The sequence below is a fragment of the Asparagus officinalis genome, chromosome 4, assembly GCF_001876935.1.
Source record: "Asparagus officinalis chromosome 4, Aspof.V1, whole genome shotgun sequence".
Lineage (NCBI taxonomy): Eukaryota > Viridiplantae > Streptophyta > Magnoliopsida > Asparagales > Asparagaceae > Asparagus > Asparagus officinalis.
This window is the reverse complement of record NC_033797.1, coordinates 31,479,673-31,499,176: the sequence shown is the minus strand read 5'-3', so window position 1 is coordinate 31,499,176 and position 19,504 is coordinate 31,479,673. Positions and strand designations below refer to the sequence as shown.

General features: G+C 33.0%; 1 protein-coding gene across 1 annotated transcript in view; it reads left to right on the top strand.

The window, feature by feature from the left end:
• Positions 1 to 19,504, top strand: part of LOC109837106 (structural maintenance of chromosomes protein 6B-like) — a 42,176-nt gene that overhangs the window by 2,694 nt on the left and 19,978 nt on the right. The window contains exons 3-8 of the mRNA XM_020405195.1: positions 2,768 to 2,901; positions 4,219 to 4,274; positions 8,452 to 8,538; positions 8,781 to 9,101; positions 12,027 to 12,146; positions 16,059 to 16,193. Coding sequence (XP_020260784.1) covers positions 2,768 to 2,901; positions 4,219 to 4,274; positions 8,452 to 8,538; positions 8,781 to 9,101; positions 12,027 to 12,146; positions 16,059 to 16,193 — 853 coding nt within the window. The remainder of the gene's footprint in view (positions 1 to 2,767; positions 2,902 to 4,218; positions 4,275 to 8,451; positions 8,539 to 8,780; positions 9,102 to 12,026; positions 12,147 to 16,058; positions 16,194 to 19,504) is intronic.

Below are 19,504 nucleotides of genomic sequence, written 5' to 3'. Positions count from 1 at the left end.
CCGAATCTCTAAGTAATGCAAACATTTACTATGAAAATTATTCTATTCATTCCATGCCAAATACTCCATAGTGAAGGAAACATAGTTGCACCTAATGGATTCTACTTTGCGAGGGAATCTTCTGCAATCTCCACACAGACCATGAGTCACTCACATCAATAGGTTTTTCCTGCAATTGAAAGCTATATAACAGAGAATTCCATGTAGATGGAACATAACTACAATGCAGAAATAAATGATTATGACTTTTTTCTTCCCTGTCACACATAACACATTTGTCTTCTTCAATCATAGAAACATGGAGCATCAAATCCGATCAACGAGCGGCTGAGATTAACCCGAGAATTGGGTTGTTCTTGAACAGGCTCAGAATTGGACTCAAATTGGGCTAGAATTCTAACTAAGTATTTCAAAATAATTAGTGGGCTTTTGAGAAACCCTAGCTTGATTGGGCTGAGAAGAAACACTAACAAATTGAGATTCATATCCAAACCATTTTCCAAAGATTTCTTGGGCTTTTCCATATCAATAGTTACTCAAAGATTAGGCCATAGAAAAATGAAACCCTTGATTGAAATCCCCCCACCCCAAAAAAAAAACGAAGAAAATGATCCGGAGACGCCATGAAGTTGTACCTCGCGATCGTAAATTCTAAATTGTGATATGAAGATTCGAAGAGAATTGAAACCCTAGAATTGCTCTTAATCGCTTCTTGATCCTTCCGCAAATATAAATGAAATTGTTGTGTTAATACAACACGAAACTTTCATTTCCCCATAGTTACTTGGTTGTTTGGTTATAGGAAAATGTTTTATTGGGTATTCATGTATTTTGGACCATATTCATACATTCAATAAGAATGCGGACATAAACTCTCATCATTTACTGCATATTTCTTTGATCCTTAATCAAAATTAAGTATCATGTATTGAATATCATAGTTGTGAATGGTAGAAACAGAAGAGAATCATCTCTACATCTTATAAGTTAAATGTTTAAAAAACCTAATATTATAAAAGTATTGTGCTAAATAAGCAAGTTATGATACAGAGGAGGAAGAGGATAAAGGGGAGCAACACAAAAGAAAGAAGATATGTAGATCTAATATCCTGCTAAGCCTGCAACTTTTGAAGCAATAATTTAAAATGTGCGTAGCTTAAAAAAATACTAGATTTGCATGAAAACGATGATAAAAGGAGGAAGGTATTAGGGAGTAGCAAGCAATGCTCAATATTTTGCTACTGTCCATCGACCAATTGTAAAAGGAAAAGCAAAAAAGGAAGATGAATGATCGACTACTGTTGTTGGGCACACAAGTGATCCCTTATTATCCACGACATAGGAAGAGAAAAGTAGACTTCGAGGGCGTATATCAAAGATAAAAAAGGGAAAACATGCTTATTGCGACTTTATCCAATATCAAACACCTGAGCATGCCTGGATCTTAGGTGGATTTGTACTTTTGAGCTTGATCTAACATGTTAAAAAATTGTAGTCTTTTTAATATAATTTTTTTACATTGCATAGGTGCTGCTAGTGTATCTAAGCTTAAATGTGCAAGCCAGCTCTGCCATGGACTGAATGACACATTGATACCATTATTTTAAATATTCCTGACATGGTTTGATATATTCTTTTACAGGGCTTGCCGCAACCGATATGGTCTTTAAATATTCTTTACCGCTTTTGGCTATTTTGAGCAATATATCTTCGATATGACTAATATATCAACCGATATGTTAGCCGATGTATCCTTTTATATGGCTTATCGCACAGCAGTATACATTGCTTCGCAATTTTTGGGCGAGATATCATGATTTTCCCATTATATCAAATGACATTTTGGCCTAAAAATCGAAAGAAATGTTGCAACATTGGTTTGTACTTTTTTTTTTATTTTACAAGGTTGATTAGTGACTCTAAACATATATTATTTATATTTTATATGCTTAGATTTTATTAAGTTTGTTTGAATCACGCTATACTATATAGTTACAGTATATATGCAAACATTCGTCATGGCATACCAATATTTACCACATATCCCCGACATTTCTCTGATATCCGACATCTTATATGAATTTTGGTCGTCCGATATTGTTCCAGTATCCGATATTTAAAACCTTGATTGGTACCACTAGGTCATAACGGGATGCATAAGTTTTTACCACTGCTGAGTAGATGCTTAGACCAGCTATGAGAACATTGTGATAGAGACCCTTAGTGTGCAAAATTTAGTTCATGATTTGAGCTTTTCACTATCAACAAATAACACTTACTATTTTCACATGGACTTTGTACAATGAAGGCTCATATGTTTACACATTTCTCGTATACAAAAGGGCGTAGGATCTTGCTTCTTGTAGATTGGCTTTCAATATTTTATTTATTTTTATTTTCCGTTATTTCTTTCCATCTCATAGGAGTTATGTTTCTATTTCTAGTGTTTAGTTTTGGTAGCTTATTTAGTTTCAATTCTTTTGATTCATAATGTAGCAAGTCTTGTTTGCTTGCTCACAAGACCTGTTGTCTTCTAGGAAGAATAGCAGCAAGCTTTTCAATATTTATATACCTATGTTCCAAATTATTATTCAATTAGCCTTATTATTTATTCATTTTTACTTTTGTTGTATCATGGAAAATGTGATTACTGTATCATTAAAAGTAATGATTGTTAATTAAGGTTCTAATTATGTGAAAGATCTTTTTTTTGGTAGCAAGTCTTATGAACTGTTTCTTATTTGTTCTTATTATTTTTATTTTGTAGTTATTCTTCAGTTACTGTGGAAATCAAAAATCAAGGTGAAGATGCTTTCAAGCATGAGACATATGGTGATTTAATAATTATAGAACGCAGGATTACAGAGTCAACTAATTCCATTGTTTTAAAGGACAGACAAGGTTATTAATGATTCTTTGCTTTTCAAGCTGTTCCATTGTACATTCTATTTATACTTTGGTAGTTTGTTAATTGAATTTGCAATTACGAGCCATAGTAAGGACAGAGCTAGGTGTTTTTAGGGTGGGTACACAAAATTATAAATTACCTATAATGTGATCCAGAAAGCGAATCTATTACAAGAAGAGGAAAAACAATAAGGATAGAAAAAACCAGAAAAAAGAGGAACAAGTAAAGAAATGTACATGAAAAAAGATCATAAAGGATGACTGGAGAAAACAGAAGAAAAGTCATCTTTTCATCCTGCTATTGTTGAACTTCTAATAAAAATTATATTTGTTAATCGGTTTATATCCCAACAGTTTTTATTTCTTTACCTATTACCACCACAGACTAAACGAAAATGAGTATCAGGTGGGACTCCCAATGATCTACCCACTTTCAAGAAAATTCCTCAAAATATTTTTATTGAAGCATGTCAAAATGCATGCTATTGTAGTTTCTGTAGGTGCCTCATACTCACAGATCACAAATGAACATGTCATAGTAGCCAGCCATACAATGTATCTAATAAGGGAGTACCAAACATGACAATATTAAATTTTGGGACAATAATAAGTTTGGTGGAAGCCAGATTAGTATAAGGTAAACTAAAATAAACTTGCGTGAGACATCATATTTCTTTTCTCTAGGAATTAAATACTAGATATGTCTAGATACAAATATGTAAGAGCTATTAAATTTTCTTTTCATAACATTGATGTCAACCAAAACAATATAATGCAAGGAAAATGAAAAAATTATCAAGGTCAAAGTAAGAGACCATGGACCTCTGTCTAATAGAACAAATATGATCAACAGAGAAAGTCTTGCTCTTTAGCATAATTTTCTTGATTCTATATGTTAATGACTTTCTTACTACAGGATAATTATAAAGTTAAACACCAGTAGTAAAACATCTCAATCTACTATTTCGAAGTTTTAATATTTGCTAAAGTTATCTTCTGAAGCATACATCTTTGTACTGCATCACATGAACAATTATTCTGGGGGTGAACTTGATACAACTTGTAGCTTGATAGGTCACTCTTTTGACTATTACCAATTTACTCAACTTCATGCTTTGATTATTATTGATCTGGTAATCTTTGGTGATATTGATGTATCTGCAAGAATAAGATGGAAATAGTATTTCCTCTTTGAGTTGTGTATAATTTTATGCTCCTTGTGCACTTTTGTAGCACATCTCTTGTGAAGTCTTCATCTTTCTACTTTTTTCTTTTTCGTATATAAAATCATTTGTATTACTGTTTTGATAGGAAGAAAGGTTTCTCAACGGAGAGATGAACTTCGTGAGCTTGTGGAACATTTCAATGTAAGTATTTTGTTATTACATTTGCCTTAATGTACTCCAAGGCTAGGGTTTTTATTTTTTATGTGTTGTCCTTCTTTGATTAATTATTGTTGTAATTGCTTTAGATACATTTAACTTATTCTGATGTTATGGTTGCATCACAAGTAGTTGCATCGCACAAAAAGATTCTTCTCATTAATTTCCTTTCTTTGTTCATCTTCAAAAAAGGAACTAGGATAAGTATGGAGGTGTAGCTGTGAATACTAGAAGTACTGAACTTGTTCATTGGATAAATGCCTAAGCAATTTTTTCCTAATGCAGAAATTACCCTTCGATTATATAGCTTTTGTTAGTTATTTTATATTGGCTTTTTGTGAACTTTTCTTATTGTTCTTGCAATTATGGCATACAAAGACAAGTTTCTTTGACTCCTTAAAATTTAGAAGTGGATCCTCTTTCATCTTTTAATGCTATTTGTTAGTTTTTCTAGATCTCTGATCACATGTATGTTTTCTTAAGTTTGTAACTGTTTGGAATACACATGCACAGTGAGGGAGGGCAACAAACGCAAGTTAAACATTTTTAAAGGCTATCATGACAGTACATATAGCCTTATGCTTCTGAGAACTATTAAGGGATACGTCGACCAAGTTCATGTTGAACTTTTCATCATAGCTAAGTATCTTTCAGAGTTAAAATATCCTTGGGATAAAGGCAGAAATAATTTTAATCAGATGTAAGTTAGTAATATTCTTTTGATGTTTATATCTATCCTTCTATTGATTGTACCTTTTGACTGTGGAGTGTCCTTCGATAATAGTTGGGTTTTTTGGATATATCTCTAACTAAATTCTTATTGGAATATTTGTCCCTTAAAAAACACTTGTTTTTATAATAGTATCATCAGATATGAGGCTTACTTGTTATTCCTTCCTCCAGCAAATATCCATCTTTTCAACAAGGATTTTTCTTTTTTCTGTAACTATTAGTAGTACTTTTACTACAAGAATCCCTTATTCTTTCTTTTCCAACAATCATTTCCCCTTTGCTTCATCACCCACATCTAGAAATGCAAAATGGTTAGGATATATCCGAACCGATTGAATCTATATCCGAATGTGATGCAGATCTGGATACTAAATGCAGATTTGGTTGCATACGGATTCGGATATCCTTTTATGATTTAAACCGGATACGGATCTGGTCATGTTATTTAGTACAAAATGGAAGGTGGTCCATATATTTGGGTACTCATAAAGGTGAATGGATTTTTTCAATTTAACCTCTTGCTTTCTTACAAACCCACATGACAATGTTTAGTTTAATAATTGCTAGTCAAAAGCATACTTAATAGAGCATCGTTCCCAAGTTAAAAAACCAAGTTCTTGAATCCCAAACCTAAAAGTAAAATAAAATAGACCTAATTCCTTTGATAGGACTACAATATTTGTTAATGCATTATCCATCTCACTTTATAAAATTCATAGTAGATGATTGTTAGTCTATAAATTGCTTCTAGGAATATTAAAGCTGAATTGTTAAACGATTAAGGATAAAAAGTAATTGGTGTTAATAACAAAGTTATGTTTATAAATATTTGATACGAGAGTTGATTTTCATAGTTTATTATATCTTGTAATTTTAAAGTCATTTTTTATCTCTTTGGTGCAAAATACATCAATTAATATACAAATTTCTCTTATATACGATGCATATCTGTTTCCCAATATTTAATTCACATTCGCAACTATTATCTATTTTCGTTACACTAATATCCGAATTGTATCCATTTTCATTTTTTGTTGTGGATATGGACATTGCTCCTTACCGAAGGAAAACTGTATCTGTATCCATATCCTTTTTGAGAAAGTGAATACAGATATGTTAAGTGTCATATCCGAACTGCATCTGATCCATTTGCACCCCTACCCACGTGCCCATTTAGAGTCTCCCCAACTCCACTCTACCGCTATCATTAGGGGTGCTAAACTGTATTTGTATCCGAGGAAATATCCGTAACTGTATCCGTTAGGATGCAACCGTATCCGTTAGGATGCAGATATGGTTACTCAAATATATAACCGATAGGATATGGTTACAGATATGGTTTTGTAGTGGAATATCTGAAACCATATCCGAAATATCGGAATATATATTAGTCATTTTATTACAATGGTTTTAGTCTTTAGATTATTTGTATGAGATTAAATTTGACAATCAAGATATCTAATCTTATCTTTCCAGGTATAATGAACATATTACTGAACTCTTTGGTATCACATGAACTATATTTTTTTCTACAAATATCTAGTTTTCTCATATCCGTTTTATATCCGCATGCATATCCGCTTACTTATCCGCATGTATATCAGTATCCGTATTCGATTGTAGCGGATATGGATATGAATTTTCCTTACCGAGGTATCTCTGTATTCGTATCCGAAATGAGTAGACGGATATGGATGTAAACATCATATCCGAGCCGTATCCGGACCGAATGCATCCCTAGCTATCATCCCTCAATATATTTTCGTATCCCAAAATTTTATATAACCACGTATAAAACATCTTTATTTTATCAACTTTTTCACTTGTCATTACCATGTCATGAATGGTACTATATCCCCTCCTATCTCAAACCAAAGGAATCAAAACATACTTTAGGAGGTGTTTGTTGTTGCTCATGCTTTGCCACTTTTAAAGCCATGCCACTTGGTTAGTAAATTTAGATGTTTGGTAATCAATGTAAGAAGGTTTTTTTTAATTAAAGTAGAAGTGAAAAACTACTTTAGATTATGTTTTGATTCCCTTTTCTAAACAGGAATCAATACATACTTCAGGCGTTGTTTGTTGTTGCTCATAAAACATGGTTTGCCGCTTTTAAATTAAATACGTACTTGGTGAGTAAATTTGAATGTTTGGTAATCAATGTAGCTGAATAACAGAAGTGGAAAACTACATTTTGAGGAAGTTAGATTTTGTAGTTGATCTTAACTAAGAGGCTAAATCTACCCAATTTTTCCCACTTATGTCTTGCATGATATGACATGCAATCTATTTTTAACCGAATTCTCAAAGTTTTCATTTTTTACACTTGATAGTTACCATGAATCTCATTCATACTTTGACCTCTCAAATATTCATTCTTATCAAACCTCCTTCAAACAAATCTATGACAAATACTTATATTTAGTGATAAATATTTTTAAGTTTAATCATGCCAAGCTCCTAAATTTTGTAAAAAATGTTTCCTAAAAGACGATTTTAGATTAGTCCTTCGAAACTGGACTTTTCGATGAGCAACATCTATGCCTAACTCACCCTTAATGATCTTAAGTTGTCAGAAATGATTTAACTCTAAGATATGCTTTGTTCAATATGTTTACAATAACAATTATGATGGTGTATACACTAAAAGATAATAAGATATGATAAGAAATGAGTGCATTTGTAGTAAATTAGAGGATAAGATGAGAGAGAAGCAACTAAGGTGGTTTGGTCATGTACAACTGAGATCTCTTAGTGCACTGGTTAGAAAAAAATGATAATATTAATAGTTAATAGTGGTAAAGAGGTCTAGAGGTAGACCTAAGAGTTGGAAGAAGTTAAGAAGAATATGTAATGGTTAACTTAGCAGAGGAGATGACCAAAATACAACAAAATGGAAGAACATGATCCATGTAGCTGACCTTAATCATTTGGATAAAAAATTTGTTGTTGTATTTTACCTAACACAATTTGGTTGTCTTTTTTCTTCTTTCACCTGCCAACTTGGTTTTCGCATCTCTCCCTCACGCTTATAAATTTGTTTTTTGCACAATTGAACTGCACAGTCTTTTTCTGTGTATATCTCCTAAACTGAACCAACTCCAATAGCTTTTTCTTTGCTGAAGATCCTACTTAAATGCTGATTTAAGCCGCCTTTCCTTTTTCTTATGGATGTAGCATCTTTGCACATGCTCATGTGCTACAAGCACCACTGAGAAGAGATGTTGAGATAAGATAATTGTAGGAATGCTCATCTTTATTGCACTACACTGCTAAAACTACTGATACTATATTCCTTTTTTTTTTGGAGAAGCCTGATACTATATTCTCATCCATTATATTCTCATCTATGTAATTTTAGTTATTTGTCTTTAGTTAGGTCTGTCCATTGAGCATTTTTTTTCCTGACATGACCTATTATCATTTGCAGATTGATGTTGAAAATCCATGTGTGATTATGACTCAGGATAAGAGCAGAGAATTTTTACATTCTGGAAATGATAAAGATAAATTTAAGGTAGAGTTTGTCAATGGGTTTTATTTTTGTGGCTCTACTATCTGTTAACTTGTTCATTCAGTCAATATTTTATGCACAATGTTCAAATATACTCTAGAAGAAATCATTTGCTGCAAATAATGTTGAGATGCCAGTGATCAATGTTTTTTCATTTGCTGCAAATAATGTTGAGATGCCAGTGATCAATGTTTTTTACACTCTCGATGTTCATTTTATGTGTTTACTTTTCCTCCATTTTGCAGTTCTTTTTCAAGGCTACCCTTCTCCAACAAGTTAGTGAGCTACTTCAAAGTATCAGAAATCAGCTGGATGCTGCAGACGCAATTGTGGATGAACTTGAATCATCAATAAGGCCTATAACTAAGGAACTAAATGAACTGCGTGAGAAGATAAAGAACATGGAACATGTTGAAGAAATTTCTCTTGAATTGCAAAATTTGAAGAAAAAACTGGCCTGGTCATGGGTATACTGTGTTGATGGGCAAATCCAAGAACAGAAGACTAGGATAGAAAAGCTGAAAGAGCGTGTTCCCACTTGTCAAGCCAGAATTGACAAATACTTGGTATGCAATAATGATACTGCACTTGTATTTCATTATTCTCATTGATACTTGGATATGGTGATCTTTCTGCATATCTTGGATGTGGATTATCATTTGATTTACTTGTTAGATAAAAGGTGGTTGCATTGTGATCTTCTATTTCAAGATATAAGAAAACTTGAAAATGCAAAGGCTTTCTTTTTCTCATTCTCAACATATGTTTCCTCGTTCGCATCATTGCATCTGGTACTACAAAAAGACCATAGGATTAGGTTTCCTCAGGCATACTTATTTTCTATTTGCTTGGAAAAGATACGCATAGAGGTTTCTCCTGTCTAAGATGTCATATTGGCTGGAAACAGATGCCTAGTGCAGTGATGAAGTTCAGTGATATGAAGCTTATTCGATATGGAAAGCTTCCAGATAGTGTTATGATGGAGATTGTTATATGGGTCAACAATGGTTCACAGTGGTTATCACATTTCAAAGCCATAGAATTCTAATGATATAAGCTAATTTTTTGCATAAATACTTCAATCATACTAGATTACATGTAGTATTTACATTGTGATATATTTAGCATTGTACTAGATTTGCACAAGATATGCTTCTTATGCTTTGATAAAAAACAAGTTATCTCCAAGAAGAATACAATATCCATTAGTGGCTGTGGTTCTCTTATTACTTGATAAACCAATATGCATTTATATAATCCTCAATATGCCTTTGTGAATTTGAACAATAATGAACTGGTACGACTTAATGAGATCTTAAGGCGAAGCACAACATCCCATTGACTAATTCATGGAACATTAAGGAGTTTGCCAATTCCCCTGTGTGCTTATGAGATATTGGGTTTCATTATCAGAATATTCTTTTAGCTTTTCACATATTTGTCTAGGTGCACCTTAATTATATACACCTAATCACATCCAACCATTGGTTCTAGGAGGAAACAAAATAGCATCCCATCAATCATACTGATGTAGCGCGCGGATGTTCTTGACAAAATACCCCTTACCAAACAAACTGGAGTTTGCTAGGGCATGGGTGGGCTCATGATAAGGGAGAGATGTTCATAAATTTCTCAAGGTGTCCGAATCCATGCTAGATAAAATACTGATCAAATATTCAAAAAAATCTTCCTCCATCTTGGTGTCTCAGTTAGAATCATTGTCCCACAGTCCTAATTGCAACTGCCTCCAATCATTTTCGACTGTCCAGACATTTGGAAAAGTAACCTGTGTTAGGTCAAATATTATTATAGTTATTGTTTACATTGATATTTGTAATTTCATATCCTTTGTGATTCTCTATCTCTTTCTTCTTCCCTTTCTAATTCTCCTTTTTTCTCTTCTTCTCCTGTACCCCAAGCCTTCCCCTATGGGGAAGGAGACCGTTTAAAAGTGCACGAAAATGCATGACCGCCTGGGTGTCAGGTGCCAGGTGCCAGGTCTGGCACTCTGATTTTCTAAAACTTATTACTAGTTTTAAATTGCATGATACTCCTATATCATTGGATAAAATTGGACAACAAGAATTTTATGTAGGAAGAGAGAGCTTAAATGATGCGTGAAGTGTAAGGGTTCAGTGGGTATGAGTAAGAGTTTATAGAGAATTCTATAAGCTTTACAATTTGGAGGGGGAAAAAAGAAAAAGAAAAAGAAAAAGAAAGGAAATATCCATATTCTATTTTTCTATCAGTTTCATATGTGGCTGAAGTAACTCAGACTATCTTGTGTACGTTTCTTTGGGTCTTTCGGGTTTCAATCGGTTAATCTGTTGATAGAGATTGGATGAAGTTTGATCATCCCTAATGCTGCATACGAAATTTCTTAACTAATATAATGTGTGAATTATTGCTTTCTTGTACATGAATACTAGATAACCTGAAGATTTCATAAAACAAAAATCTAAAATTGCTTCTTATTAACTATTGAACTTGCTTAGTGAGTTCCAGTGATATCAAAGAATCAAGATTTGTAATACAATTATTTCAACAAAACAATTCAGTTTAAATGTTAGTTAAACTCGATGCAATAAAAATGTTTATCGAAATAAAATAATTTTACCCATGGGATATGGTTTATTTATTGGTTTAGACAGAATAATCCAATCAACTGCGAAACTCGATAATTACTTATTTCTTAATTGATTGCATATGTATGTTAGAACTTAGCAAGGAACAATCTTCAACTTTGATGTGTGGAATATTGATTTTAAAAAGTTTGATTGGTAAATGATAATTATTTTTTTCAATCATTATGTGAAATAAGTTAGAGTTGCTTATAAGCTTTTTATTTGTTGATTTTTTAAAAAAAAATTCTTCCTAATATAAAACTATTAAATCGAAGTTTGGTAATTCAAGTATAATGTAGTCTCCAATATTAGTTATTATTATCTAATAAAAATCAGTTATAATCTGATCAAATCGATGTGCTTAGAATCTGGTACAATGCAGGGATATGTGCTGCTTTTAGATTTGATATAGTATGTTTGTTTCCACTTAAGTTGTTGAATTTGGAGCCAACTTGAGGTATGTGCGTGTACATGTTCTCCAATTCTTCGAATCAGCAGTATTTGTTATTTTACCTTGAAAATTTGTTATCTTTATACGCTATAAGCCGTATCATTAGTATATAAATACTTAGAAACACATCTATGTTCCTGTTTATCATCTTTAAATGATATTATTTTTGTGATTAGACGAAGCTTTTTTTCTTCAGATCAGTGGGTCATCATGGCAAACTGGAACTTTAATTTGTATTATTTTCCATTATTGTAGCTTTCCTTCAAAATTATTTAGAATGTGCATGCTTCTTACTACCTTCCATTTCAGGAAGATGAGTGGTTTCTAATGTATTCAACTATTCATTGCAGAAGGGTGGTTATCAGTGTTCCTATTAATGACTCTTTTTTATGGTTTGTATATATTTTGTTTTTCAGGTCAAGGTTGGAGACTTAAAAGGAGTACTTCTTAGTAAGAAAACTCATATAAAATCTTTGATGGAAAAGACATCTGAAGTGAGAAGGATGAAGGATGACTTGCAGCAGAACCTATCCGTGGTACATATATACACAAGTTCAATATGATTTGGGCTTTAATAAAATGCAAATGTTATTTTCTATTTGGGTTCTTATATGGTGGAACCCTCTAGAAAGCTAAAGTTGCTTATTTATTTTTAATTGATACGTTACTTATTTTCTCTGTTAGTAGTCTACCTTTATTTGTTTTCCTTATTCTATATTCATCATGCTAGTTACTCTGTCTTTGCTATTTATTTGTGGGGTGGTTTCCTTTCATTTAAAAAGGAATCAACAAACTTTATTATTCTGTAATTTTGATGCATATTATAATTTGATCACTGAAGTTCCGTTACATTTGTGCATGACTTGTGTCAACTTGTCCTCTATGTGGCATTAATATATTGGGTGACTCCTTTATAATGAAAAATAATCAGAAGGGATAAGTCTTTTATTATTTATCTTCCTTTGTGTATATGAGTATATAGGCTTGCAGTCAGACTATGGTATGTTTGGATTTTCAGGTTATAAGATGTGGAAGCTGATCATCACAGTTAAAATATCACCTTTCAAATCCTTGACAATTTTGTATCATGTGTTAGGGATTCTTTATTCCTTTTTTTGTGTGCATACATGCACATATGCATTTATATGTGTATATGTGTGAATAAGGCTGAATTCTGGATGTACATTAAGAGATCGGATCACAAAAATGTATTCATCCACATGAGGTTAGAAATTGTTCCTGTTGAGAATAAAATGAGAGAATAGATTGAGATGGTTTAGTCATGTGCAACAAAGGCCAGTAGACTGACCAGTTAGGATAAGTAATAGGATTATAGTTAAGGAGTAGTAGGGGTAGGCCTAAGAGAACTTTACTGGAAGCAATTAATAAGGATATGCTGAGTGGTTTAGTCATGTGCAACAAAGGCCGCTAGATTGACTAGTTAGGAGAAGTAATATGATTATAGTTAAGGAGTAGTAGGGGTAGGCCTAAGAGAATTTTATTGGAAGCAATTAATAAGGATATGATAAAAGTTAACTTAACAGAGCTGAATGGATAAATTGGATTTATGTAGCTGGTCCCAAATATTAGGATAAAAGGCTTTATTTTTGTTGTATTCCCTATATCCACTTTTTTGTTTGTGCAGATTGCTTTTGTCTGTGCAAGTTCTTTTCATCTTTTGGTCTTTTTCATCCTATCCTCATTGTGTACATCTTCCATTACCATCTTACCATCCACCACCTTAATTTATTGATGCAATTTAATTGTGTACTGCATATGGTATTTAGGAATTGCCAATCTGCCTTCACTATTTATGTCACCTCTTTAATATTGCAAGCCAACAATGGCATATACTTAAACTACTGGAACTGCGATGTATGCACAGAAGTTCAACTTCTATATGATATGAAAATTAAAATATAGTATTAATCATGAACTTTGGAAGTAAATTTTTTTTGTCAAGTGTACCATGAGATTCAGGCATCAAATTTGTCCTTCTGCTGTCAAATATTCAAGGTACCAATCCACAGCCTAGTTCTTCTTAGAGCTCCTTCATTGCTTTATATATGCCTCAAGGCATGGATGACGGAGGGTAGGCTATGGTGAAAGGAAATAGAGGTGAAAACAAGAAAGTTATAATTTGAGCAATAGAAGAATTGAATGGTGGGATTGGAGCGTAAATATGGGGTGCTGTGGCAGAAGAAGAGTGAAGGAATGGGGGAGACGTTTATACAGCAATACAGGAGGTTGAGTGGTTTTGAGAGTAAAAGGGATGGGTAGAAATATGTAAATAGGAAAATAGTAGAAACAGTGAAGAATGTGGAGGAACAAGGCGGCCTTTTGCTTTTCCAACTCTGCAGAATCTCTAACATCGTGATTTTAAGATCCTGCATAAATAACAGTGGGATGATATCCCACCTCAGCACCTCTGCTTAAGATATTGCCTCTATAATTCTATATAAAAAACATTGCCTCTATATAGAAACATTCAAAGTTGTCCTTCCTACGTGGACTCGCAGTCAAACTAACATATGGTAGGATATAAAACTTACATACACATAAAATTTACAATTTCTTTTTAATCCTTCCTTGATCTGTTCTGAAAGTTCACCTCTTATAGGCAGTTTTATATTTTCTTTGTTTTTTGTTCAAATGAGAGGGGTGAGTGTTTTCCTTTTTTTGGGCGTCGGCTTATAACATCTATTCTTGGTGTAATCGGATATACGAACAACACCAGAGGTCTTTTTCCCCACTTCTTTTTGCAAAGAAGTATGTGTGTTTTACTGCCACTGAAACTGAATGGGTGGGGATGGGTTGCTGGAATGGTTGAAATCTTGTACCTATCAAAACAGGTATATGAGCTTAATTACATTGTCTCATGCTTTTTCTGAAATGATGAATTTATTTTGCACTGTAGTATTACAGTGTCAGGATTTTCTTTGGCCTTTAGTGTTCTCGCTATATCCATACCATACAACACCTGACCAGCAGTTTGACTATCAATTGGGCTTAGGCAACAAAAAAAGGGTTTGTTGTAGTATAAAATCTTACAATTGGACCTATGGATGTGTGAATAAATAGGGATGAAAAGTTAATTTTTATGGCATTTCTTTGCACAAAAATGATTTCATTGCTAGAATATGAGGAATAAAATTCATTTAAAATATAATGATGAACCTGATGCATTGATAAGGTGTGCAACATGAAGATGTGGGTAATATACTTTCAGACAGGTTTATGATGAGCTCACTAAATTATAGCCTGTGTTGCCCTTAGAGTTACATCTCCTATGAGTAATCTTAGTTTTAGTGTCTGTGCATTTTAGTTGGTGAGTTGGGATCTTGTTTTCATTCTGTGATGTCCAGAGGATCCTCCTTCCAGCTTTAATTAAAAACACCTTAAATCATTGAATCTGGCGCCTGAAGCTCTTTTGCTGAATATTTAATCATATTGTTTTTCACATGAGTGATTGTTGTAGTTGTTAAGACCTGCATGTTTCTGGGAAGTCATTTATTTTTTATCATTATATTTTTTGTCTTGTATTTTAACGTTGAGCTTTTGGGATACATGTCCCATATGAAATCCATAGTTTTATATTTATTTCCTCATTATACTAATATTGAAGTTATGTATAAGTTTATAAAGTGAATTTCTTATTTTGTGTTTGGGAAGATCTTCCAGTTTATTGCTTTCTGACTGCATCTTTACATAATGTCCTCAGTATTATTTTTGAAGCATATGCTTCAGGTCCACGTCCTCCCTTGAAAATTCTAGCTACAATGTATTATTAAGTTCATTGGGATTATTATATTTTCTATACACAACTGAAGTGAGATTTGGCACTGCTGGGAGTGTGATGTTTTACCACAAATTCTTCTTTAGCTCTGTATTTCTGTCTTGTTTGAGTTGGTGTCTTATTTTTCTGTACTTTTGGAATTCCTCCATTATGTTTTTCTTTTGTTTTTACCATGTCTTTTAAACCTTCTTTTTTCACTACTTGTTATTCTCTTTTGTTATTAAGTCAAATGAGTGAGCAATTACCTTTACCTCCAAGCAGAGGAAAATGGGCAAACCATTGAGGTTTCCTTTCCCCTACTTCTCTTCTTAATCTTCTGTTTCCCTTCTCTCTTTTTGGTTCTTTTCACATGTGTCTCCTAAGGTACAATTGTTACACTTGATGAAAATTTGAGCCTTCTTGGAATATTATTGACTGATTAGACAAGAAATGTAGTTCACTTCTATTGTTAAAATTTCTGGCTCATGCAATATTTCTAGAAATTATGGAGAGATTTGTTTCTGACCTATTGTTCATATTTATTATTCGAGTTGATATGGAAGTCCTCTGATATATTTAAGTCAATCGTATGCTTAATTTCTTTGAACTAACTGATTATGTCATGTTTTCTTGGTTTTCTGAATTACTCGTGCCTCTGACTCTTGTTACTTAGGCGACAAAAGAGAGACTTGAACTTGAGGAAGACCATGTCCGTGGAATCAACCTACTTAAGAAGATGAAGAATCGTGTTAGATTACTTGAGCAGCAAATTCATGGCATTCAGGAGCAACATATCAAAGAAACACAGGTTTCAATTTTGCAAAATGATAATTTGATTTTCAGTTTTTTTAAGCTGAACGATCTTTTTCGTAATAGAGTCACTGTTAAAGTAGATTTAATTTTTTATATTCCACACAAGCTTGTGTATGCCACAAGTTAGAAGTAATATATGAGGACCATTATAGTGTTTTTTATTTTTAAAATGCATGGTACATTTCCATATATTTTCTTGGGTGAAAACGTTTTTGAAACAATTAGATCTGGGACTTTTAGGTGTTCTGCCTCTTTTATCTATTATTTACTTTGGTAAAGTTTCTTTTACATGTGCTCTTATGCTCTTACCTTTTGATTTAAATATGAAACATTCCAGCATAAAGAGTTTGGCCTGATCTTTTGTTTGCCAGGGACGGATGTTTCGGATCTTTTCTTCTGTTTGCCAAATGCCATTTCTTTCTAAATCATATTTAGTTCCATCAAGTAAAATCATTTTTGAGTTAATAAGAAAATCAGTCTATAGCTCTAACTAATACATACATGTGGGTTTACGTTGTTTAGTAGTACAATTTTCTTGGTTTATTTAGTAACAGTACTATAATGAGGGGTGGGATTCTGATTTGTCACTTGATGGTTCGAAATGCATCAACTGCCATTTACTTAGCAGTAATTTGTTAACGGTTAAAATGTCTGTTTGATGGGGGCTTCCTTGATGTCTATCAATTTCCATTGGACTAAAAAAATGATATATTGGAAGAATCGTTCTGGTTTTGACTCCATAAGTGGCATGATATTCAACAAATATTATATCAACTTCTTTTTATATCTGTTGCAAATTTGAACTAGCATGAAAAGTGCTCTTAGTTCCTATATACATGGTAAGGATCCTATTATACTTCATTCTCTCTGCTTCGTTCACAGGACCATCTTCTCTAATGCTTTAACAAGGGGCCTGTGGGTTATATGGGTCTGTCCTTGATATTTTTGTTACAAGTAATTTCTGGAGTAATAGCTTGTGGGGCATTTATTTTTAATCTGATCATGAGCTGTTTATACAAATATCGTCTTCTAGGTGGATTTTCTTTGCCGACATCATGGGGTGGAGAAGTTTTTGCCTTATTGTTTAGCGGGTGGTGGTATACAATTTCATTTGAAGAGATACTGTCTTACGAAACATGGATGATGTTTCCATTTGAATTTCTTTTATGTTATCTGTGTTGAGAGAAAGAGTCAGGATTTTCAACTGGAGGACTAGTCTACACAGTGGTCCGAAGATAATTATTTTGAGTCAAAATTTGATCTCTCTTCTTTAAATCTGAATTTGAACATGAATTTCCTCTGCATATTTGTTAACTGCTAAAATGTATCTACTTGATTTATTGATCTATGTTATGAATTCAAAACTATTTGATTAAGGAGATATTTCCATTTGATTAAAGATAGAAATTCTTCTAATCATAATCAAATTCATAGTTGGATAATATTCCATTATAATAATGATGTATAGATCCGAATTTTGAATGTTTAATTGAAAAAGAAAATAAAAATCTGAGAACTCTTCTTTGGGAAGAGAGGGGGAGGGCGGGTGAGGGGAGGGGTGATGGAGGGACTCTAAATTTTCTCAAGACAATTATATTATCAGATTTTATTCCATATAATAATGATGTATAGATCCGAATTTTGAATGTTTAATTGAAAAAGAAAATAAAAATCTGAGAACTCTTCTTTGGGAAGAGAGGGGGAGGGCGGGTGAGGGATGGAGAACTGAAGTATGACATCACATGTTTATAGTAACCTAAAATATAAGAGATTAAATGCATAAACGGATATTAGATAAGCAAACAAATCAAATAATGTTAACGCTTATATTCTATTCATTCAATATGTAAATACCAAAAGCTACGTGAGTTCTTTTAAAAGATTTTTCAACTTGAATTTGAACGAACAGTTAGATGAATTATTACCAAATTATCTGATAACTATTACATCAACTTCCTCCTGTAAGTGTAATTCCAAGCCCAAAGCAGCTTCTGATCTGTATCAAATTTATCTGCACTGTATCTTTTCTTTTCTCTCCTTTTCCCATTTGAAATATTAACGAGGGTTAAAATTTTCTTTTCTTCATATGTAGCATGTGACATTTGATCATTTGTTTTATTCCCTGTGATAGTGTACTTGGATTAATTAAGGAAACAATAAACTTACTGGTAAAGTATCGCAGTTAATTACTTGGAATGATCAAAGTGTATGTGATTCAGATCATGAATTACAAACATACTTGTAACTTCCTCTCAAAGGCAAAAGAGTTTACGGGATCCAAAGGAAAAACATAGGGATCTTTCCTTGCTAGAGCATGTTAGTAGTCAGAGCATGTTCCTAGTCAGAGGAGGAGGAGCATGTTCCTAGTCAGAGCATGGGAACTGTAGTCCCATTTTTACTGACCTTTTTTTTAGAGTTAGGAATACTTGAAGCTAACAGAGTGAAGCAAGGAAGCCTAGTCATCTTCATAGGTCACGGCATAAGGATTTACAATATTGTTGCTTCTTGTTCACTGACTGAAGGTAAAAAAATTGATATCCATGTGGAGGCACGTACTTGCATGGAATCTGCTTGTCTTCTTCCATGTCTATTGTAACATATCATATTATATGTATTTATCATGAATTATGTGGTGTATCAAAAGAGAGCAATTTTTGTCTGCTTTAATGTTTGAATTTGTTTCTCATTTTTTATTTACCTTCTCTTTTTTTTTAAATGTCAGAATGTGCAAATGTTATTTTGTACAATTTCATTTATATGTGTGCATGCTGCGTGAGTGTGTGCGCATGTGTGTATGTGCGTGTGTTCAGAATAGCTCAATGGTCGGATAAGATTTGAACTGTTAAATGTCTCTCCTAAACAGTAGAAATGTACTGATTTCTGTTGCTTCTTTTATCATAACCGTGTTAGATTTTTCTTGTTTTCGAAAAATTGAGTCTTAACGTTTTTTTTTCCTGTTGGTTTTTGGTGTGTTGTGAGGTGGGATCCACTCACGATATATGACTAACTTGTGGGGTTCTCTCTCTCTCTCCAGTTTATGTGTCTAACTTCTGATCCATGGCGGTACACCTATGGTCTGGATTGGTGTCAGATAGAAGTCACTCGCATTAGGATCTAGTAATAAGCATGTTGTCGTTGTTTGAATTAGATAAATAATTTAAACATCCTTTTATTATTTCAATGGCTATTTCTGTTTTAGGGGTTTAACTATTAGCTACGTTATGAAGTATTTTTTATAGTAAAGTTCGTGACTCGTTCCAGTTGCTAGAAGTGAATTTATGTGAAATGCTGTCTACGGTCTGTATT